Genomic DNA, 21,727 nt, shown 5'->3' on the forward strand with positions numbered 1-21,727 from the left:
TTTTTCCTCTTCACAAAGAACTTCCATGTCAAGAGACTGACTCCAAATGAAAAGCAGATATTAGACAGGACAAACGTCTTTTTTTGTATTTTAGTAGCTCCTATATTTGAACAGAAATGACCTGCCTCCTGTGTTTGATATGTGAAATACATGGACATCATATCCAGTAGCTTCTGAGTTACATGGTCATAGGACTCCTAATTAGTACCAGATAGTAGCGCTGGACGGGGAAAGTAGGATAAACATCTTTTGATCACATATTAATATATGGAATTACGATTTTTTTCCCCAATGTCATACATGAACCATCGACTGCACAGCACCACCAGCTATTATTACTTGGCTCTGCAAACAAGATCAACATTTTCAATGCATACTGACATTTGAAATATACTGTACATTTTGCTGCCTTCTATTTTATACCAATCTGCCAATGTGATGCAAATTTCTGCTTCCTATGCATGAAATACACAAACGCTTTTTGCATCACATGTCCTCAGCAGTTTTGAAGTGTGCAATTTAATTGAGTTGTACAATGAACAAGATGGTGACGAAGCAAACTGTGGCTCACAAAATAGTCGTGTGTGGCACAGTGGTGATGATTGTGCGCTTTAACATAAACAGCTCAGCAGTTGATGTCCTGGAATTCACATTTTAGACACTGTTCTGACCTGTGGACGAGTGGCCCCGGGGCCAAACACTGACTATACAGTTTAGCTGTATGCTGGGTTGCACCTCATCATATAAAAATATGTGTATAAAAATTACAAATCGTAAGGTTTAAGCAAATATATTGGCATAAAATCTTGGCAATAGGAGGAGGGAAAAAAAACAACAAAAAACTGGCTTTGCCATTAGATGCAACAACCTGGGCCCAAAACCCAGTGATTAAGAACGCACATCACATCTTAAAAACACGTATAAGCTCCTGTACCTTACAGGCACACGTAAAATATTGTAAAAGCACAATATAAAATATAAAAGCAGCAAGTACAAAATGCGACATCTTTGACGAATAAGTACCCTCGGACGCAGTGACGCATGTACGTTAAGTGCCAAGACACTAATAGGTGCATTGTGTTCTAGTTACTAAAGCCTTCCACCACACCAAGCGTGATTAGGAAATAGATTATACATGTGCAAAAGAAAAAAACAACAACAACAAAAAACACAGATGTGATTTGGATGGGATCCTCTCAGACTGCCAGTTGACACGCTGCAGTGCGCAGGGGTTAAGCCCAGTTGGTCAGTTGTGAACTTTTCATTCTGGCTTTGTTCAGGTTCTTGTGCAGTTTCTCAGCCTGTAGTTTGATGACGCTCTCCTCCCACTCGTAACAGTGGTTTACCCGGGCACAGCTCAGCAGGCACGACAGCTCATCCTGGGTCTCCGTGTAATGGTCAATCAACTCGGCTATGGAGCCGAATTCAAGCTTGCATTTCTGCCGCATGGATGAGACAGAGACTGTTAGTGAGAAGTACGGAAACCAGCACACAGACAGGTTCTAATTAGGCTACACTGACTGGTTTACTCACTGACATTATTATTATTATTATTGTTTTTTTGTTTGTTTCTGCTAAAAGCAAATGTTGGCATGTTAAGCTCAATGTCGGTTGTACAACTGGCCCTGGAGAATTACCTCTAGCAGGAATTTCCCTTTACGCGTGTTTGCTATCAGGTGGGTGATGAGGCCAGAGGGAAAGCGAATGATGAGAGAGCCACATTTAGGCTTTTTAGGATGTGGACAGAGGAGGTAGGATCCCAGGACATCATCTTCAAGTAGGGAGTAGCTGCTGTCACTGAAACAGAGGACACACTTAGAAATCAGATGTATTGAAAGGAAGGGAGGGGGGATGCAAAGAGGTCAAAGGTCATGTTGGAGAGACACCCACGGTGTGATACCAGCCCAACACCACACGGCCTGAGCCAGCGCTTCTTCTGTTTCGGCCAGACTGGGAGCACGGGATCTCCTCACTGGTGTGCTGTCTTCCTCTTTTCCTGTTTCACAGATTACAGGAGGAAACGTTCAGATTTATTTGCATTCCAAGAAGTCCAGAGGTGGAGATATTCAACCTGCCGTGGTTGCTTGGAAAAAATATAAGACGTGAATACCAACTCAGCGACAGAGATTTCAATAAAACACAGCAAGACTGGGAATTAAATAGGTGATGGTGATGGATTAAATAAAAATAGAAGCGTGTGCTGTAGCTTATTGAAACCAAGAGTCGAGTTAAGATCAGAGGTGATTAAGTCGCGCGAGAAGCATTAAAAACGACCATTTTTTGGGGAAATATGCTTGTATGATTTCCCCGCCTCTCCCCCTTAGCACAATGAATGGTAGTGTGTGTGGGGGGGGGGGGGGGGGGGTGGTGTTAGCATACGGTCATCAAACATCAAGCTACTTAAGGTGCAGGATCTTGGTTTGTTCAGAACTAACCGTCCTCATCCTCAAAGTCGTCCATCCTTCGTAAAGGCAGTCGCTCTTCCAGTTCTCAGCGGTCACTTAGTTTTGCTGACTGAAGTTTCAAAGTCCTGCGTCAAAATCACTCCATCCAGACAGGAAAGTAGTTCCAGTTGTGTGCCATTCTAAAATTACAATGTCTCATAATTTGAAATTTGTGTTTTTCTCCCAGGGTGAATGTTAAGCGCAGCCGTCGTCGTATTAATACGGGCAAAGGCTGTTTTGGAGAAAAGTGTAGTTTGATGACATTTGCTAACCTGCCCATCCACTGAGCTAAACTAACTAGCAATTAGTCAGCCTCTGCTCCCTAATGCAGGACAGAGGAGAGAAGGGATCTATATTCTTGTAAGGATGGCAAATAAGCATATTTCCCCCCAAAAGGTGTTCTAATAACAAAATGTATGTGACACCAACCCCCCACCCCCCCGAGACCTTCAAAACAGACCAGATGCCACCACAGTGAGACTGCACATCACCTTACATCCAGCGTTTGCATTACCTAATCAACTCTTTGACTCTTGAAAGCACTCTGTGAACACTGGGCCCACCTTGTGACACGTTCAGGCGCTCCTGAACATGGCGCTGTTTGAGCGGTGTGAAGGTGAAGGAGCGGTAAGCCCCAGATCGCAACACCTTGTTGCGGATGGCTTTCTTGCGCACCAGGGATGGGGAGGAAGTGGGGAAGACTTCATCTTGGCTGCTGTGCTGGTCACTAGAGGACTTCTCTTTCTTCTACGGGTGGTTCATATTAAGAATGTCAGCAATCAAAAATGTTACAAAACTTTAGAGTTTTTCAGCAGTTTTTTTTTTTTTGGGGGGGGGGGGACAGCATACAAAACAGACCCCTGCATAGAATAATCAACAATTCATTTGTTGGGCCACTTGAGGGAACAAAGAGTGAAAACAACAGTAACATTATAATCACCCTTCTAGTCATTATGTCAGTAAACCGTTGCATTTTTACATATCTGGCAGTGGACGTCCGGTTTCGGTTTAGCTCGCCACAAACGCTACAGGCTAGCTAGCAAGTAAGCCAGAGAAAACGTGGTACAAGTTTACCAAAACATTAAGTTGCTAGCTAAATTGCTGGCTTTCGATACATTTTTAGTTAAACGCCTGGTGGATTAAAATGTAATTTCGATTTAGGGCTGAAAAGTTTTGGGAAAAAATATCTACTTGTGCTTCGTCTGCCTGATATTGCAGTGGTATTATTCACAGTGGTATTATTCACAGTGGCATTAGCAGGCCAGGATATCTCTGCTGCACCACTGGATCTGAACACACATTCACCCTTCGGCATCAACTGTGATAACCTTTGGTGGTCTGATTAATTAATTCCCCACTGATTGCCTGCCCTGGGTAGAGGGTGAATCACGTGGTTTGAGACAGTACAGTGATGTTAAAACATCATGTAGACGAAACAAAACCTTTGTTCCTGGCAGCAGCCCTCGAAACGGGGCTCTCCGGAAGGACACCAGGGCGCTGACACTGAGCGGGAAGCCGTGGTTGAGCAGGGAGGGGTTGCGTCGTATCATCGAGCCAGTCGAGTATTCCTGGGCCTCCTCCGGGTGCTTCTCGATGTACAACAGCTGGAAACAGCGGCACAGCAGCAGATTCAGGAACTGAGCCTAAAGCGGAGAGGGAAAAAAAAAGAGTGCAAGGTTATACCCAAAAATAAATATACCAGAAACCGCACTTCTTCAAGTCTCACTCTATGCCGACGATGTTAATCTGTACATCAGAGGTTCAACAAAGTTCTACTCAGATGGATTTGGGGGGCGGTATTTTAAAGTAGTAATACCATTGTACCCTGACCCACATCTCTGAGCAGGTGGGGCACTGCAGACATGCTTTCTGGCTGTTAAATCCCCAATTAAACTTCAGTAAATCCCATTATGTGACTCATTAAAAACACTCCTCTCCATTTTTGCATGCCCAACGACATGCTGATAATACTGAGACGCTAACAGCGGGCATTAAAAACGATTTGTGGATTAATTCCTTACCGCTCTGGCGTGTCTTGCTATGAAGACATGGCAGTACAGCTGGGCGTCAACGCTGCCTGGGTTGTGGGAGACGAAGGCAAACTGGGAGTCAGCAGGCCGGGCAGTGGATAGAGAGACTCTACGCAGAGCGTGAGCCATCAGGAGGGTCTGCAAACAAGGTGAGGGGTGTCAAACACGACAGCCGGTCACAGCAGGCCAGCAGGTTCACACTCAGCACAAACCTCCAGTCCTACCGTTTCATCCTCGTTGTACATTTTCACACCTTTGATGGAGAATTTCAGGGATACAGCCCTCCTTCTCTTGCATGTCTGATTGAGTACAAGCCACTGTTACATTCACCAAGACTTGAATTTATGAAATCTCAGGGGGCTCAGGACTCACTTTAAGGGACTTCAGGTGTTTGTGCAGTTGCTCTATCTGGTCATCCAAGCAGCGGTCATCCACAGGAAATGAGCCTACATACTGGAGTGAGGATGCATCATTTTAGATCGTCTACACCCAATAAAAAAAAAAAGAAAAGAAATCTAAACTATGAAACTGGATTTCTGCAGCTAGCCACCTCTGCTGACCGCGTCACTGTGCCGTCTTCTCTGATCGGTGCCTCCCCCATGGTGCCTACACAGCAGGAACACGACAACACTCATGCTTTAGGAGTGCGGAGAGCATTTTTAACCCAGAAATGTCTTTTGAGGAAAAATAACACAATTTTTAGGTGGGGGGGGGGGGTAACAACTGTACATGAACATAAGGAGAGAAATTCACATCTTAATGTATACTTGACACAAAAAATACGACATGGTGTGCGGTTTGACACAACATACTGAAGTAAGTACAAGAGATTTTTCAGAACCACACACCTATCGAGGATTATTCTGGCGTTTAGTCCCCAAAACTTTTCCAGGACCACGTTTGAAACTGTGCGTTTCTAAAGTCTGAGATTGTGGGTCACAGATGCACCCCCCCCCCCCCCGCCCCCTTCAGAATCCTGATCTTATTCGACCCCACAGAGAGTCAGCTATCTACCCATGAGAGCCTGATACTGGTGTTTTACACGTACTTCAGAGCAGGAATCCAACAGTTGCTGGTTTGGCTGATGATGGGCTTTTATAGCGGCCATTTTTCATCTTATTGTTAACATATTTAAACACGTTCACGAGTCAAATCTGTAAAATGCGGTTTAGTTCAGTAACACCCAAGCTGAGGACTCCAGACACTCAAAAGTCCTTCTAACAAAACAACAACAAAATTCAAATGTATTGGTTACCTAATCGCACAAGAAGAAACATTCCCTTAAACGCGTGTGGACATAAACTTGTGTCGGGGTTTGTATTTCTGTAAATTCAGAAATAATTGTATAAAAGTAACTCTGGTCACTGAAATCTGAACATGTTACTGCACCTGAGTACTGGCTGCTTGGTAGTGAACTTTCCTTTTCCTGAGTTATGAGACTTGGACTCTTACTGTGTCACTAAATGACATCAAACTCCCTCACTTCTGGGCTGTTACAGTAAACTCACATCCCTTCTCCTCTCTGAAACACGCACACTTTGAAAATGTGCAAAAAATCGACCGTTCGTCCATCTTTTCGTCGCGGTGTTTCCCGAACGTTCAGCTCTGACTTGCGGCGTGAGGCTGAACGGTACCAGGACCGCTCGGGTTAAAAGACACACTTGAACCAAATCATCGGCGCTGCTGCGAGTGAACACAAGTCGCTGTCCCGAGTTTTACCCGTCCCGTCCCGTCCCGTCCCGTCACCCCCCCCCCCCCAGCAGCAACTTTAGACCGAGTCTAAACCCGTGCCAGACTAGTCTAGTCAAGGTGCAACCACACACACTCACTCACACACAGTTGAGTGCTTTCCGCCTGTGTGAACCGACAGAACACCTCTGCTCAAAGGTCGCTAACACAACGTTCAAACTCGCTCTTCCCAGCCGCAGACAGTCCCGCCGCCTACGCACAGCTGCGTCGCCCTCAATCCCTGGGAGTGCAAACACCGCAGTGCTCGTCTCGTTACCTGCCGCCGCTCCGTGGCCCAGGTGTGCTGTGGTACGAGGCGGGGCTGGACCGCAGACGGAGGAGGTGGAGCAGGGGGAGGAGTGTCTGATCTTCCTGTTAAAGTCAAGCTCAGCCGTTGACGACCCCCCCCCCCCCCACTACCCCCGCTCGCCTCACGTTCCCCATCTCCTCACATTCCTGCTCATTGCGCAACTACTCCCCGTGACGTCACACCGCCATCGGCGAAGGAAGTTTTCACAAGGGCTGGGTGATAGAGACACAAAAGAATAATACAGAGAGATCGAATAAAACCTGGATACCGTAATACTTACGAAGAGGGTATTTATTGTAGAGCTGCTGTTAATGAAAATATTAAAAAGAATCATTAAGAAATAGATTTAAACGAAAAAAATCAACCTGTAAAATTGCACGTGGTGATTAAAAAGAATCTATGTTCAACTTGTTCTGCTTATTTCTATGTCCAACCCTTTCTGAGGAGGCATCAGGTCTCCTTCATGAGACGTTATCAACATGTCGTCCTCTGCACTCTTGACCCTCAGCTTTGTCTTACAGACAGGAAGCTGAAGGGGATTTGGAACTCCTGGCCCCTGACATCTGGTGTGCATCTTCAGTTTCTGCAGGCTTATGTGCTGCCATTGAACAAGAGGTAGGGGGTAGAAGTCAGGAGCAGAAACGAGTTACAAATGGATTTGCTTCCTTTGCTTTTAAGACTGAATTGAGGGTTAAATAAAACCCCACAGGTGTGAGCAGGGGTGTGTGTCCGAGAACTTACGCATGAAGTGGCGTCGTTTTTATGGAGAATGTAGATCCATTATTCACCATCCTATAACCTGGTTTTTCCTTTACATCCTGGAAAATGTTAGGTTCATTAATACTTAGCAGCTTTTGATAAAACTCTTCATGCTCTACCTCCTTTTGTCAGGCCACCATTATAAACAGAAATGGCAAATTAAGATTAAAACATGTCAAATAAGACACTCTTGAGGTTTGCTGCTTGCGCCAGGGTGGTGGGGGGGAGAAACAGGGATTTCTTTTTAAGAGCTTTATCAGAAAAGGAGGCCGGCAGTCCCAAAAACAATTAGCCTGTCAAGGGACTACGGGAGTAGACGAGCTTTACGGATTGACGGGCAGAAAACTCCAGGGATAAAAGGACAAAAAGTGACACGAAAGCTTTGACACTCAAACTGGCTCTAACGTTTCATGAGGTCAGGAAGCTTCACCACAAAAAAATCTGCATTACACGTCCATTTTCTACACCGCTTATCCCCTCAAAGGTTGCAGTGGGGTGGAGCCTATCCCAGCTGACATTGGGCGAGGGGTCACCCTGGACGGGTCGTCAGTCCATCGCAGGGCCATCAGGAGCAATTAGGGGTTCATTATCTTGCTCAAGGACACTTGGACATGGTCACTGGGGGAAGCGAGGATCAAACCAGCGACCCTTCGGTTGCGGGACGGCCGCCCCCTGCATTACACATCATTAACTTAAAGCAAACTTATCAACGTTGAAGACCAAGTCAGGACTTTACAGAACGCATTTCGCCCTCCGTTCACCAGTTGACTGAAAACAAAGAGTCTACAAACATAGCCATTTTATTAATGACTTGGAAAAAAGCAACACAAGGAGTACATGCATGCAGGGTATGTATGAGCTATGCTATGAGCCTTTGTCTTATTCACAACACACATTTCTGAGTTTTGTATTTAATCACAGCTGTGAAGCAATAAAATCAATTTATATATGCCTGTTTGCACACATACCAAAAGACATTTGATTTGTTTTAAATGAATGAACAGTGTTTGATCCTTGTTTTCTAGGGGCAATGTTTTCATTTTAAATAAACAAGTATGGATTATACATGGACAGATATTGATATTAATTCAGATTCCAACGTGGTACCACGTGGAAAAAATATCACTTATCCCATGACACAGAAGAACACCTTTAAAAACCAGTTTCACAACAGAACTCTTAAACCCACACTTTAACTTAAACGGACATCCCTGTCAACCCTCTGAACACTGATATCTCACTGGATAATGTGTGCTGCCAACACCTAAAACGAGGATGAGGAGATATAAAAGAAGTCTCTACATGGCTCTAGTTACCGTGTCGGATCCCGCTAGTGTCTCCCGAGCTGGCAGTTGGTCACACGTCTGTTTAACAGCAATACTGAGATTTTTCTACACATGGTGATTAAAAAGGAAATTCAGATATGTTTAATGTAGCAACCTTCACTACAGTAAACTGAACTGGAAGGACAACGGTTCTTTTTCCTACAATAGAAATAAAAAAAAAAAAAAATAATAAAAAAAAAAACCTACTGCCCCGTTAAAAAGGGGGGAAACAATAATAAAGAGAGAGAGGGAGAGAGGGAGCGCGCTGAAACAGAGCGGCAGACGGCTGCATATTCAGAGCGGCCCAGTTTATGTAAAGCGCTTCTGGGCTCAGTTTTTCCCTCTTTTGGACTTACGAGCGGACGTCTTGCTGCTCTTTCCCCTCCTTTTGTCTACAGGTTTTTCAGGTGATGACTCCTCAGGTTCTGGATGCCTGGACTTGCCTTTGGTCGCCTGTTTCTTAACTGCAGGCTCCTCAGGGACCGACTCGTCCTGCTTGGATCGCTTGGCCCCTCTCCGTGTTGTCTCCTTTGATACTGCAGCCTCCTCTTCATGCTTTGATCTCTTGGACTCGCTCTTTGTTGTCTCCTTTGTGGGCTCCTCAGGAGTTGACTCTCGAGTTGCAGGTCTCTTGGACCCCCTTTTGGTCAGCTTTTTAACAACTGGTGTTTTGGGTTTTTTTGCGGGAGCCCCTCTCTTAGTGGGTGTGGGTTTAGATGGTGTGGATTCTTTCTTGACAGCTGTCTGTTTCTTTGCGCCCTTCTTGGCAGGCACGGCTTTCTTTGCCGGGGACTTCTTGGGGACGGTGCGACCTTTGCCTTTAGCTTTAGACTGACTGGTACTCCTGGGTTTTCTGGTAGGTGGAGGACGGCGAGCTTTGGGCGGAGGCCTCTTCTGTGATTTCCTGAGGAGAGTTTGAACAAGGGGCAATAAATGGAGGACAGCACTGATAAAGGAACCGCAAAGCTTCTATCAGCAATGTTTCTGTAAGTCAGGTTTTCTTCAGGTCAAGAATTAACACGATGAAAAATTCCACATCACAATCGTGACCAACGTGATCAGTATTAACCCGGTACTGCTTAAATGTGCTGAACGATCCACGGTGAAACGATTTCATCAAGTTTAACAATAAAAACAAAAACAAGCTGCACTTCACTTCCTCTCTTTCTGTTTTATGCCAGCAGTTTCACAAATTAGATCCACCTCAGAATTCCACTGGGGACCAATTCACCAGTTTAGACTGGCAGCACTCCGAGAGCCTCTTATGTCCCAGGACATGTCATGGAAGCATTATTGTGGCACTTTGGTTCTATCTTTTAGCCTGCAATTCAGATGCAACTGAAACATACAAAGTCCATTTTGTCGCATCAAAACATCTCAGGAGCTTTAGCAGAAAAACACGACACATGTTTTTTGTGTGTGTCAGGTTAGGATTTTGCAGCTGATCTTTACATGCAACTTCAATCATTCTCACCTCCTGCGAGAGGGAGCTTCGTCCTCAGACTCCTCAGACTCGTCTTCTTCAGACTCTTCCTCGTCAGAAGAGTCAACTGTCCGCCTCTGCTTGGTCGAGGGCGTAGTGTCTTTTACAGGCTTATTGAACTTGTCTGGGTACAGGATGGTCGGGCTGAACACAAACAATCACGCCAGAGGATCAGACAGGGCATGCACGGCAGATATGAGAGCTTTTTTTTTGGACGACTGTTTGTCTGCAGTGTCGCACAATTCAGTCTGAAAAAGAACCTCAACACACATTGACGTTATCTTGAAGGCCTATTTAAAAAGTTTATCAATTATCTCCTCCTCAGCAAGCGACACACAAGCTGAGCTTGCATACAGGAAAAACACTTAGCAGGGTTCTGTTAGAGACAAGAAGGCTATTCTGAGTTCTCTCCATGAGGCTGGTGTACCTTGGGTAGAAGGGGAAGGAGAGCTGGTAGGTCCCTGTGAAGCCATGACCGGTGATCTGCTCCATCCAGCCGAGCACTTTACACTTTGTCAGGGTCCTCCTCAGATTGGCCACTAAAGACACAATTCTTCTTTTAGGAACACCATCTTAGACGTACAGACATTGTTACCCTGAGGTCCAGACGCAGTGTCTTTAGCCCTGCTAGTGGAATAGTTTGAGGAAATATGATGCAATGATCAGTCTTTGAGTCAGAGTTCAGACTTTTAGACTATTATATTCAGCACTGATCTATGCCACCAATTCTCAAGACAAGGAAGTGCTAAATAACAGAATAGAATAGAGCTGCAACAATAAATCCAAATCATTTCATCATATTTCAAGCAAAAATGTCAGACATTTACAGGTTCAATAATCGGGATTTACTGTTTTTTTCCCCTCCTTTGATCAGTTAATCTTGAATTGGCAGAATAAATCAATGATGAAAATAAAGAGTAGTTGCAGCCTTAAATAAACTCAATTCACAGTTTCTCAAGGCTTACAGTGACATCTCCAATTCACTTGAACAGACCAAAACATGACCATATTTGAATTACTGAAAGAACCAAAACACAACAACACAACCGAGAAGCTGTAACCCAAAGGCAGTAAAAGCGATGACGCCTTACATAACAGGTACTCCTTGATGTCCTTGTTGGCATCTAAAAGGTATTTGCGCAGAGTGGTGGTACTGCAGGTTTTGGGTTCATTCATGGCTGTGATGGCTGCTGTGATGGCATCCTCCAGAGTGCCGCCCTTCAGCAGCACCTTGTTGCCGGTGCGCTTCAGCTGGGAGAGAGATTGGGACATGAACACTTTTTAGGACACACACTGCAGTTTTACAGAGCAGTACGGCACAGAAAGTAACAGGAGCAGCAGCAATCGATCGGCCAGTGATCAGTCTAATCAGCTGATCAGATCTAGAATGGCTTTAATTTCAGCAGCAGAGTCAGGCAGCTGGCTCAGAGATGATGTGCTTTCTACTCTTCATCAAGGCAAACGGCACATACTGAGAGCAGAAATAATGAGGGATGTTCTAAAGAGCTTGACCTGGAATGTCCCTGAAGCTCCTTTCCCAGTGATCTGCTCCAGTTGTCCTCTCTCGACTGCCTTCACCAGCGCCGTCTTCAGGACTTCTGGCCTGGAGAGGAATCAGTGGTCGCATCATTATTATACTTCATAATCTCAGCTAATAAACAGAACTACAGTCACTGACTAAAAACTATGTGCTTCAGGAGTTACACACTGTTAATGTTCAGGGACAGAAGACTTGTCCTGACCACATCTTTTGCTGCTATTGAAGGAGTAGCAAGATTCACCGATGCATCTAGATGCTCTCGGCTTCATGTGTGCGACTTCGATTCAGACAGCTTGGATCAGTAAAAAACTGGAGGTGAGCCACAGAAAGGCCTCATGCATCCTATTATTCCGTGGATATGTTTCATCAACATACTGTTATTCTGGTCTACTCTTCCTCTCCTCTCAGAGTCAAGATCCTCTCCCAAATGAAAAAAGCGCTCTCCCATCCTCTCCCCTTCATTTCCTCGAGGAAGTTAAAACACAGAACTAAGATAACTACCACCAGACATTCCTTAAATACAAATATGGAACAGGGGAGATATTACTGCAGCAGTGAACTGTTATCAGGGCAGCACGGTGGTGCAGTGCTCAGCGCTGTCGCCTCACAGAAAGAAGGTTCCGGGTTCGAGTCCCGGCTGGAGCACGGGATCTTTCTGTGTGAAGTCTGTATGTTCTCCCTGTTCCTGCGTGGGTTCTCTCTGGTACTCCAGCTTCCTCCCACAGTCCAAAGACATCAAGAGGGGACCAGGTTAATCCAGACTCTACATTGACTGTAGGCGTGGCTGTGAGTGTGAATGGTTGTCTGTCTCTATGTGTTGGCCCTGTGATGGACTGGAGACCCCTCCAGGGTGAACCCTGCCTCTCGCCTGAAAGCTGCTGGGATAGGCTCCACCCCCCACCCCCCGCGACCCCTAACAGGATAATCAGAAGAAAATGGATGAGTGGATTAACTAGAATCACCACCGCCAATTTGTCAAGTGAGGTGTACATCCATGTTGGTCCAGACTCATTACAGAGGAACTGAGGCATCAGATGAAGGCCAGAAATGTCTAACTGCTCTTGACTGTTGGGATGCCAAAAGCAATCACTTCATCATTTTCAGCTGATTTATTTATTTTTTTTTTTGTAACAGCATAAAGCGATACAAATATACAAAATATTTCACAGTTTCGTTGTACCGTATCATATTCAATTTCTAAATTTTTGTTTCTATTTTGTGTTGGAGGGATGGAAAAGGGGAGGAGGAGGGTACCTGCTGTCGATGTTGAGACTGGGGAAGTGCTGCTCCAGGTATTTCTTGATCAGGTTGTACGAGGCCTCTTTAGGCTCACAGAGCCGAGTGATGATGAGAGGCAGAGCATCTCCCAGAGACTCCTGCTTCTGCCCAGCGTTCTAGGACACCATCCATTAACAGACACCACAATTACCATCAAACACACATCACACTCGTGGGGAAAAAAACACCCCTTTATCATGAAGATTAAATACAGGGCTCATACACATTCACATTCACATTCCTAACGAAACCACAAATATTCTAATACGCAGGTTTATGTGAACCAAAGCTACAACTTTTCCAAACTTTCCTGGCTGTATTTTTTTTCTTTAATTGCTATGACTTTACCAGGTTTTTTTCATGAGTATGGACCCTGTGTAATACTAAGTAGAAATACTGCATCCTCATCTCCCCCTTAAGGATTTCTGGTGCTCAGTTAATTTAAAAAATTAGATTAAAGTAAAACTAGTTAACTTTAAAAAAAAAAAAAAAAAAAAAAAAAGCAACCGAGTGCAGTGCTGGATTTTGCAGTTATTAGTTGAAGCGAAGCAGCATAAGGAAGGTTTTTGATGCGTCTTGCTTGAAGTTTTCCATTATCATGATAGACAGGAAGAATGTAGACGTTTGGTTGGTGTGGTGATAAATGCAACTGTTTCAAAACCTAACCAACAACACCAGAGCAGCATAGCATTGTTTTCCAACCAAAATCTAGATAAATATGACCCCCGATCTCCTGAGACTCACCACTACCAGTGCGAGTACCTACCTTAGACGAGGGTGACAGCTTCCCTATGGCGAAGGTTCCTGACAAGCCTTTACCCTTCAGCTGTGACACGAACAAAAGCAGTCAGTAAGACCAGGTATTCCTCCTTCACACGCCAGTGCGCCACAGTGACTTCTTTGCGGTAAACACACACTTCACCTCCCACGTTCAACACCATCGTTGTGCGGAACACTTCTGCGCTCCTCACCTGTTTGATTGTGCCCTTCTCCAAATGTTTCTTCATCGCTTTCTTGATGAGAAACTTCTTCTTGTCGAGCTCCATCCCCGGGTACTTTTTCACAATATATTTCATGACGGACTGGTATGAAACTCCAGATCTATCATTACAAGACTGCAAGGAAAACGACAAGATTTCTTTAGTGAAACTGAACACTGATGAATACTGATTTTACCGAGTTAGTACACACCGTTATAGCTTCGATGAGGATATTATCCACTTTGTTCTGAGTGCCTGCAAAGTTGGTAACAGGAACCTTTTTGCTGGCAGTGACGCTAGCCCATGCAGGAATAGTCCGTTTCACCTTCTTGACTTTGGCTTTCTTGTACTTGTAGCCATCCTTCAACCTGTCAACCCAAAAGGAGCGAGAGAGTTCAGTGAGGTGGCTCGGACCGTTAGACGCGATATTTCACTGTGATTTTTACCACCCTTATCTTTATCACATCCTCACCTTAGTAGGAGAACATAGCAGTGTGTTGCGCACTGTCCAGCCGCGCAGTCCTTGCATTTGTCACTTTGTCCGTTTGTCACCGACGGGAAAGACAAAATGAAGTTTGAAAACTTAATGAGCATCATAGTGATTGGATTGCTATGTTAGTGTGCTACGTGTAGAAAGGTGTCATGCTATTTACTTTATCAGCAGAGGGAGAAATGACCACAGTTAACAACCTGATATTTCCACCTGCCACAACTCTTTCATTTGATTCTACAAGTTCACCAATAGATTTTGGACACTTGGTCCAAACAATCCACATAAAGTGTTGTTGAGGTGTGCGATTCCCCCAAAGAATCGGATCGAATGCGGTTGATCTGAAGGAACTACACTGACATGGGAACATATTTTGCTCCGTGACTTAATTTGGACGAGACTACTGGCTGGGTCTGACTACATGTAGCCTTGTAAATGCTAGGGCTGGGTACCAAGCTCAGTGCTTTCAAGGGTAAAAACCTCATTACATTGGTACAATCGAGTACTGATTCACACGTTATCAATTAGTGCTAAATTTTATTGTGTTATCTGAGAGCTGTGGCCCCCTGGTTGTCTGTTGGTTGGCTTTGCAAACTCACTTACAATAAATAAAAGGTTTTTAATGGTTAAATTTAAGTTCCAAATTACCACATGAAATATGTAGAATTTAGGATGGCATGTGAAAAAGGGTTGTAATATAGTCTATAGTGTTTTGTGCAATTTATTTTTTTCTATTAAGTGTCTAACTGCCAGGATACAGTATTTATGATTCCTTTTTTACATAAATGATAAGTTTTTAATTTCTACTTAAACATTAATTGGCACTGCTTTGTTGTAGGCCCTTTTTCACATGGAAATGTTCTGATTACGAACTAAACTGTTTGATTGGACTCCAGTTAAGTTTTCGGTGTGACGCATGAGATTTTCAGATTTGCAAACTGGCCGCGGCACCGTGGAATATGGGAACGTCGCTTCCCAGTTAAGGCTGCGCTAGAGAACTAAAGAGAGAGCCAGACCGGCAGTGTGTTCACGTCCAACAAGGCCGCAAGTGTGGTTGCACTTTTAAAGTCTTAGGACAAACACTCTGCAATATCTGCAAAGCTGCTTGTGGCGACACCTGCAACCTGAGGAAACACCTCAAACAAACAGTACATCTCAAGGCTCAAGAATGTATCGTACTTGGAAACTGACCAGATTGGACACTTTTACAACTGGGTTTACTTCCATTAGAGAAAGCGAAGGGCAGGTTAAGGTGCCACCGAGTACAAGTAACAGTACCAATATTGGTCTAAATGTGAGCGGTACCCAACCCGAGTATATGCACTGCCACAAATCCTGAGATTTTTATGATGATAGCGTCCTGCCTGACTCCTCCAAGACTGCGGAGAAAAGGACCGGCCAAGCTGTCTGACAGGTATGTATGGTGGGAATAAGTGTGGCTGTGACAGGTGCCATCTTTGGAAATGCAACACTGCAACCACGAGAGGAGCAGTCTGCTATTTTCCAGCAGAGGTAAGGATAATATAAACAGATAAAAGTGCTATCAAAGTGAAATATCGCAGTGTTCCTTGTAGTTGCAGCTTAGCACTCTCAAGAAACTCACTCTTTCTTCTCTGTGGTTTCTCCTTCCTTTTCCACCGCAGCTTCTTCTTCTGCCTTCTCTCCGTTCTCTGTGGGCTCCGGATCACCAGCATCCTCGCCCTCTGCCGGCGTCTCGGCTTCAGTCGGTGCAGCTGAAGATGCAGCCGGCTCCTCGTCAGCGGAGGGTGACCCCTCTGGGGTGTCCTCTGGCTCTGAGAAGAGGTTCAGAAATGTTGTGAGGTTTTTAATGGAATTAACTTGAGGCACTTGGCCTTGAACCAAGAGAGAGAGGAGAAGACATGGTGCACACACTTTTGCCTTTTTTTTTTTTACATAAACAACTTTTTGACTGACAAATCTCAGTCAGTAAATGGCATTTTATCCTATGCGCTTTTCTCCCACCTGCTCCCCTCAGTGTCCTTGCACCACTTTTGTTTCGCACACTAACGAATGTCATTACAGGGCCGTCGCGGCATGAATGATTATGTCCCGTCTCAGCGGCAACAACAGCGAACATGGCCAAGTGGCTGACCGCCATCGTTTGACTGTAACACTGTTGCTGTATGTGCAAAGGCCCGTCAGCACACGTACTCTTCCCACAAGTTGAGATGCTTTCGTGTTGACACCTTTTATTGAGCCTGTTTTCTTTTATCATCTGGTTTGGGACACTTAACCTTGAGAAAAAAAAAAAAAAAAACAATAACAGACTGGGACGTGTTTTGAAGATATGGTGCATAGTTGCAGGAAAAACATCTGAATGAACTCTCACTTCTGTAGAGAGCCAGATGGGACAGACCCGGTTCACACCTGTTCACCATAGTCACCCCCTCTGGTCGCAAATAAATCTTTGAGGTTCACAACTGTGAGACCTTAAAATCTCATTTGTGCCCACAACCACTGGCATTTTCAATGGTAACATGTGCCTACTCTTAAAAAAGTACAATGGCTATTATTTTCTGCTGACTGTAAAATCCCTGGTTCCACCCATGGATAATAAAGTTCACCTTGATTTATGACACAAAACCAAATTTTATATAGCATAGGTATATATGTTTGTCTGCGTAGCAACATTTTCTTCTTATAAAATAATTTGGACCTGTAATTACTGAGGTTGCATTTAAGTTTGACTGTGAAAAAAAAGTTGTTTTTAAAGTTTTCATGCTGCCACTCCTGATCTTTTTTTGTCATCTCATGATAACGATAACAAGGTATTATCTGGTGATGAAAAAAAAAGTTAATTCGAGTTAAAGTGGTTGAGATTTCTTGATTCATAATCCAAGAAAGACCATTCTTGGCTTCTGTATGTGCCCACGATATTATTTTTGGTAAAAATAAAAATGTATATAGTGGTATTCATTCTACACTTTACTCAAGGGCCCCTCTGTTTTCTTCAGAGTTTCATATTGTGATAAATATACAAAAATAAATTATTTTATTAAAAAATCAACAACCAAGCAATAACAATACGGCCTGAGCCAGGCCCTAAATATTATTTTCTCCTTGGAAGTCATGACCACACACGTCTACCCACCGGAGTTGCCAGCACTGTACTGGCGCCACAGTAGTGTTGTGTTTAGGGCTGACGGTGGTGCGTTCACGGGGATTGAGTTGAGTTAGCCCACCCTCCTCCCCCCAGCCTCACCTTTCTCTGCCTCAGCGGAGGGGAGCTTCTCCTGTGTGGGAGTCGCAGCTGCTCGGCGAATAGGCATCACACGAGATTTACCTGGACGGACGGGGAAAAAAAACCACACACACACACACACACGCAATCTCAACAACACCGTTTTCAGGCCCACGGCGTAACGTCGCGGTTAAAAATGGCGAATCAGCCAGCCAAACCCACTTCATTCATCGAGGTTCACTACGATGTAGCAGAGGAAAGCGTACATTCATATTCTGCAAGACACAGATCGTGTCGAAGCACCGCTGTGCATTAAACCAGCCGTTCCAATTTTCACCCTTTTTTGTACCAGCCAGAATTTTTTCGGGCATTTTCGCCATTTTGTCCGATGCTTTACACACAGTAATGGCGTCGCACAAGGCAGATAAAATTAATTTCACTTGCATGGAGTGAAAACCGCCGGCAGCCATGCAACCAACTGTATGTAGCTAGCAACTTCAATGCACGTCAAACTCACCGTTCACTTATACAAGGATAATCTTGGAAACTCGGGAGTAAAATTTCTGCACGAGCCTTTATTTCGGTACCTCTGTGTTTACGAGCCCCGCCCCGTTTGGACGGTTGATGACGTCACGTCGTCCCCCTGCTGCACGTCCCCTCCGTCAGAGCCGTCGTTTGTTTCCATTGCTACATTATTTATTATATTTTTTTTAAAAAAAAGTATAGACGTACAGCTAACAGGGGCTAGCTGACGAGACAAAGCAGCTATTTGTCAATCCGCTGGGGTTTCGTCGCTCGAATTTTCTACAAAACTGGACAATTTCACTTTAAAGTAACTTCAACTAACAAGTCACTTAAGCCAAAGCTACAGATAAACCAGTTATTTGCAAAAACCACGTGAGTGGTGAGGCTTTGAATGGGGTCGAAGGCAAAGACTCAAGGGGGTTGATGTCAAGTGTTGAAAGGGAGATGTATAAAAACAACAAAAACAAAAAAAAACACAGCTGTAATGGTCAGATTAAAAAAATGAGATCAGTTAACAGTGAAATGGTACATAAAAAAACTCATCTATGTATCAGTTATTAGGAGTCAGAACAAAAACAAATACTGATTAAAAACTATAGATTCAGCTGGTGGAAGAAGCCTAAGCTGGAAAGAAGTGATCAGAGCAGTTCATACGAACAAGTAACTTTTTTTTCTCCAATATTTAAATACATATTTACGACTTATGTTGCTGTGCCAACATTTATCCTGCATGCAAAACAACACATCAGTGTTTCCAAGCCAAGGCAGTATGAAAGAGTGGTGCGACAAAATACCAGTACTGCAATATATCGCAATAGTTTATCTTGTTATACACGGGTGCCAAATAGATATCTTCATACCTGATAAACACATTCACCTGTAGCTCTGTGTGCGTGTGTGTCCACGTTCAACAGGCGATACAAGACTGCAGTACATCACCATATAATTCCTGAATTGTTTTCCAAGGGATTAATTCTTCGCTCGTTCATCAAACTTCATCACGAGTTGCTGTGTGACTCCTAATCCTGGCGTAAATGATCCGTTTCCCTCTGAATTATCAATTTATCCAGCAATAAATGTTTTGATGTGCAAAATGTCTAGAAACAGAGGGATGCGGGCCTGTCATGATTTCATGAAGCTCAAGATGATTCTTCAAGTCACAGGATTTGTACCAAAAACAACAACAACAACAAAAAAACCCTGCTGAGATGATTTCAAATTTAGAAGAGTGAAAACCTCCCACAAGAGTTAAGAATTTGGCATTAGAAACTGCAATTAAGAAAATAACAGATTAATAAAGGGAAAGGAGCCTACTAATTCATTTCCTTCCCTCAGACTAGAAGGGTAACCAGTTTGTGATGATCTAATCATTCATCACACTCACGTCTCTGATGACCGTGACCGCACGAACTTTGTAACATAAAGAGAGAGAAAGAGGGGAACAAAAAAATAAAGAAAAAGTACAATCAAGACATCCAGCTGTGACACTCAAAGTCAAGGGACCCATTTGGTAAGAATTACATTAAAGTACAGAGACTTCCAAACATCATGATTTGAGTTTTACCATCCAGCCCAGGCGTGGAAGGTTATAGTGGTACTTCAGTCAAAAGGTGTAATTCACCTTTGGAGAACTCATCGTTAGGCATCTTGAAATGGAAAAGACATCGTTTCCTCCCCGCGTGACTTGGTGCGTGTAACATTCAGAAAAAGCCAAACACATACTTCAAGCTTGTAGGTCAAGGCGACCAACCGCAGGTCTAAAAGTCTTCAGATCCGTTGTCCGGTTGGCTGCATTTGTCTGAACCGGATGATGCGTTTGAGAGCTAGTCAGCAGGACACTGTGACTGTTAGCGGTCAGTCGCCAGTAGCTTCACGCTAATACAATGTCCCTTGCTTTCTGGGATCACCAAGTCACGTAGGAGGGAGAGGACATCTTCCCGAGACCTAAATGTGAGTACTTGAAAAGCACATTTTAATTTTTGGTGAGTTCTTGGAATTTTGCAATGTTCTCTTTAGAGACTTGGAGGTCTGAACTGGGAGTGACGTCATTAAAAAACAAAACAAAAAAACCCCAAAACAGACCGTGTTCCAGTGGAGGTGGGGAGAAGTTAAACATATTGTTGATGTCTACGCCACTCAAAGCAACAGCTGATAACTCTTTCCAGAATTTTGTGCATACGAACTTTGTAGCATGTCTGCAGTGCCAAAAACAACAACAACGGTATAATCTAATAAAACCTTTGATCTTTTGATGCACGGAGCAGCCATTTTGATCAGTGAGTTCTGGGGCAGGAAGTCCAACCTCATGAAGGGTTCCAGTTGAAATTGTCGACGTGGAACCCCCCCCCCCCCCCCCCCCGATGGTTTGAAACTAACTGGGTTCTCGCATAGCTGTAGAAGTGAGGACATACACAAACACGCGCACGCACGCCACACACGCACACACACCCTTAGTGAAAGAGCTCTATAAACCCAAATGTTCCAGACAGAAACCATCAAGAGATCAAATCATGAGAAATCATCATTTTTAAATACCTTTTTTGTCTTTAATGTATTTACAAGCTTTTAATTGGCTCTGTAGGTCTGAAGTGTTACAAGCATGTCGTGTTCAGCGCCCCCGGGTCGTTGCTTTTTAAAGTTGCATTTTGCTCATGTCATTTGAATGCGTCTGCTTTGTTAATCTGACAGTTCTGACAGACTTGCATCGCTTCTTGAATGCATACCTCTACCTCTCGTGAGGTGTATGTACATCGTATGGAGCAAGCCAAGGCGGAGGGAACACTTCCTGGTAATTAGGAGATAACCTTTGACCTCATCACATCATACATAGACAACATTAGCAGTTTCTGTGCATTCACTCCATTTTATCTCTGCTTCCCCTTCATCCCAAAATATTTTTGTTGTACCCTGTTTTAAACCAAACAGTGTGGAATCCAGAGAGGCTATTTATTTCACAATTATTATTTTGTTATTATAATTAATTATATTGTTATTTCTGTTGTCATGTTCTCACTTCCGTATTTGCAGTCCTTAAAAAAATAATAAATTAAAGAGTCCAGAACCAATGCATCTTTTAAGTCTCTTCTTAAAAGGTAACAAAAAAAGCAAGTTAAAATTTAAAACAAAAATATTTTCTATGTATAATACAGGTATTTAGTGCTTTCGCCGTTGGAATCCAAACTCAAAAAGGCGGCATGTTTCGGAACCGTACCGCAGAAAAAAATTCCAGCCGTAAACGTGTCGTCCTGCCCACACACCCATTTGAGCATTTGTTTGTTCTGCTGTAAGAATGCAGTTCTACTATCCTATGTCCCAGGATGTCTCCCTCATCAATTGTCTTCTGACTCCTCCTCCGCCTCCCGCAGCCAGGTGAAGAAGGCCGTTACAGATTTGAGGGCCACACCCTTCCCCAGCTGCTCCGCAGGGTCTTTACTTGTTTCCCACTTGTAGAAAGCGTCCTCGGAGATGACGTCCTCATCATACAGGCAGTCAAAGAACATCCGGAGGAGGTCTGGCAGACAGGAAGCGAGCGTCACATGACATCAGGCTTAAATATTCAATGACATCACTACTGAGTAAAAGACTAAGAAAACAAGACGACAATGCAAAAAGCCGTGTGCAGACGTGGGTGGG

General features: G+C 44.0%; 3 protein-coding genes across 15 annotated transcripts in view; all 3 read right to left on the minus strand.

Annotated features, from left to right (window-relative positions):
• Positions 1-180: 180 nt before the first annotated feature.
• sh2d5 (SH2 domain containing 5) lies at positions 181-6,581 on the minus strand. Of its 6 annotated transcripts, XM_086200069.1 has the most exons (11): positions 6,308-6,467; positions 5,523-5,628; positions 5,025-5,080; positions 4,847-4,927; positions 4,699-4,773; positions 4,466-4,612; positions 3,887-4,087; positions 3,008-3,191; positions 1,891-1,996; positions 1,638-1,797; positions 181-1,439 (listed from the first exon to the last, which is right to left on the minus strand). In XM_086200069.1, exons 3-11 carry the CDS (start codon positions 5,073-5,075, stop codon positions 1,233-1,235), a joined length of 1,212 nt encoding a protein of 403 aa, XP_086056195.1. In that variant the 5' UTR covers positions 5,076-5,080; positions 5,523-5,628; positions 6,308-6,467; the 3' UTR covers positions 181-1,232. The 6 variants fall into 6 exon arrangements, with proteins under 6 accessions (XP_086056195.1, XP_086056192.1, XP_086056193.1 ...); XM_086200066.1 differs by lacking the exons at positions 5,523-5,628; positions 6,308-6,467 and adding an exon at positions 6,480-6,581; XM_086200067.1 differs by lacking the exon at positions 5,523-5,628.
• Positions 6,582-8,061: 1,480 nt separating this feature from the next.
• hp1bp3 (heterochromatin protein 1, binding protein 3) lies at positions 8,062-18,212 on the minus strand. 2 transcript variants are annotated; one of them, XM_086200072.1, is made up of 13 exons: positions 18,087-18,212; positions 17,591-17,671; positions 15,971-16,160; positions 14,350-14,412; positions 14,089-14,245; positions 13,869-14,012; positions 13,664-13,723; positions 12,874-13,013; positions 11,592-11,682; positions 11,171-11,330; positions 10,507-10,618; positions 10,071-10,223; positions 8,062-9,500 (listed from the first exon to the last, which is right to left on the minus strand). In XM_086200072.1, exons 2-13 carry the CDS (start codon positions 17,655-17,657, stop codon positions 8,927-8,929), a joined length of 1,911 nt encoding a protein of 636 aa, XP_086056198.1. In that variant the 5' UTR covers positions 17,658-17,671; positions 18,087-18,212; the 3' UTR covers positions 8,062-8,926. The 2 variants fall into 2 exon arrangements, with proteins under 2 accessions (XP_086056198.1, XP_086056199.1); XM_086200073.1 differs by lacking the exon at positions 14,350-14,412.
• Positions 18,213-20,680: 2,468 nt separating this feature from the next.
• eif4g3a (eukaryotic translation initiation factor 4 gamma, 3a) overlaps positions 20,681-21,727 on the minus strand; it is a 48,135-nt gene continuing 47,088 nt past the window's right edge. For 2 of the 7 annotated variants that reach the window (XM_086200080.1, XM_086200078.1), the window contains exon 36: positions 20,681-21,605. In XM_086200080.1, the coding sequence (XP_086056206.1) occupies positions 21,424-21,605 (182 nt within the window). In that variant the 3' untranslated portion in view covers positions 20,681-21,423. The remainder of the gene's footprint in view (positions 21,606-21,727) is intronic. The other 5 variants (XM_086200075.1, XM_086200074.1, XM_086200079.1 and 2 more) reach the window with 3 other exon arrangements.

The sequence above is a fragment of the Aulostomus chinensis genome, chromosome 3 (assembly GCF_037954235.1).
Source record: "Aulostomus chinensis isolate RoL2024-O1b breed Wild chromosome 3, RoL_Achi_v1.0, whole genome shotgun sequence".
NCBI classification, from domain to species: domain Eukaryota; kingdom Metazoa; phylum Chordata; class Actinopteri; order Syngnathiformes; family Aulostomidae; genus Aulostomus; species Aulostomus chinensis.

What these genes read in the sequence shown, in the direction of transcription:
- sh2d5 (XM_086200066.1), bottom strand. Translation starts at nt 5,075, where the DNA reads ATGGGGGAGGCACCGATCAGAGAAGACGGCACAGTGACGCGGTCAGCA. An exon ending in GCGCCTGAACGTGTCACAAG is followed by an intron (nt 1,997 to 3,007) that starts GTGGGCCCAGTG and finishes TCTGTGAAACAG; the next exon opens with GAAAAGAGGAAGACAGCACA. An exon ending in AAGGGAAATTCCTGCTAGAG is followed by an intron (nt 1,440 to 1,637) that starts GTAATTCTCCAG and finishes TCCATGCGGCAG; the next exon opens with AAATGCAAGCTTGAATTCGG.
- hp1bp3 (XM_086200072.1), bottom strand. Translation starts at nt 17,657, where the DNA reads ATGCCTATTCGCCGAGCAGCTGCGACTCCCACACAGGAGAAGCTCCCC. An exon ending in GAGCTTCAGGGACATTCCAG is followed by an intron (nt 11,331 to 11,591) that starts GTCAAGCTCTTT and finishes TCTCTCTCCCAG; the next exon opens with CTGAAGCGCACCGGCAACAA. An exon ending in TCCTTCCCCTTCTACCCAAG is followed by an intron (nt 10,224 to 10,506) that starts GTACACCAGCCT and finishes GTTTGTGTTCAG; the next exon opens with CCCGACCATCCTGTACCCAG.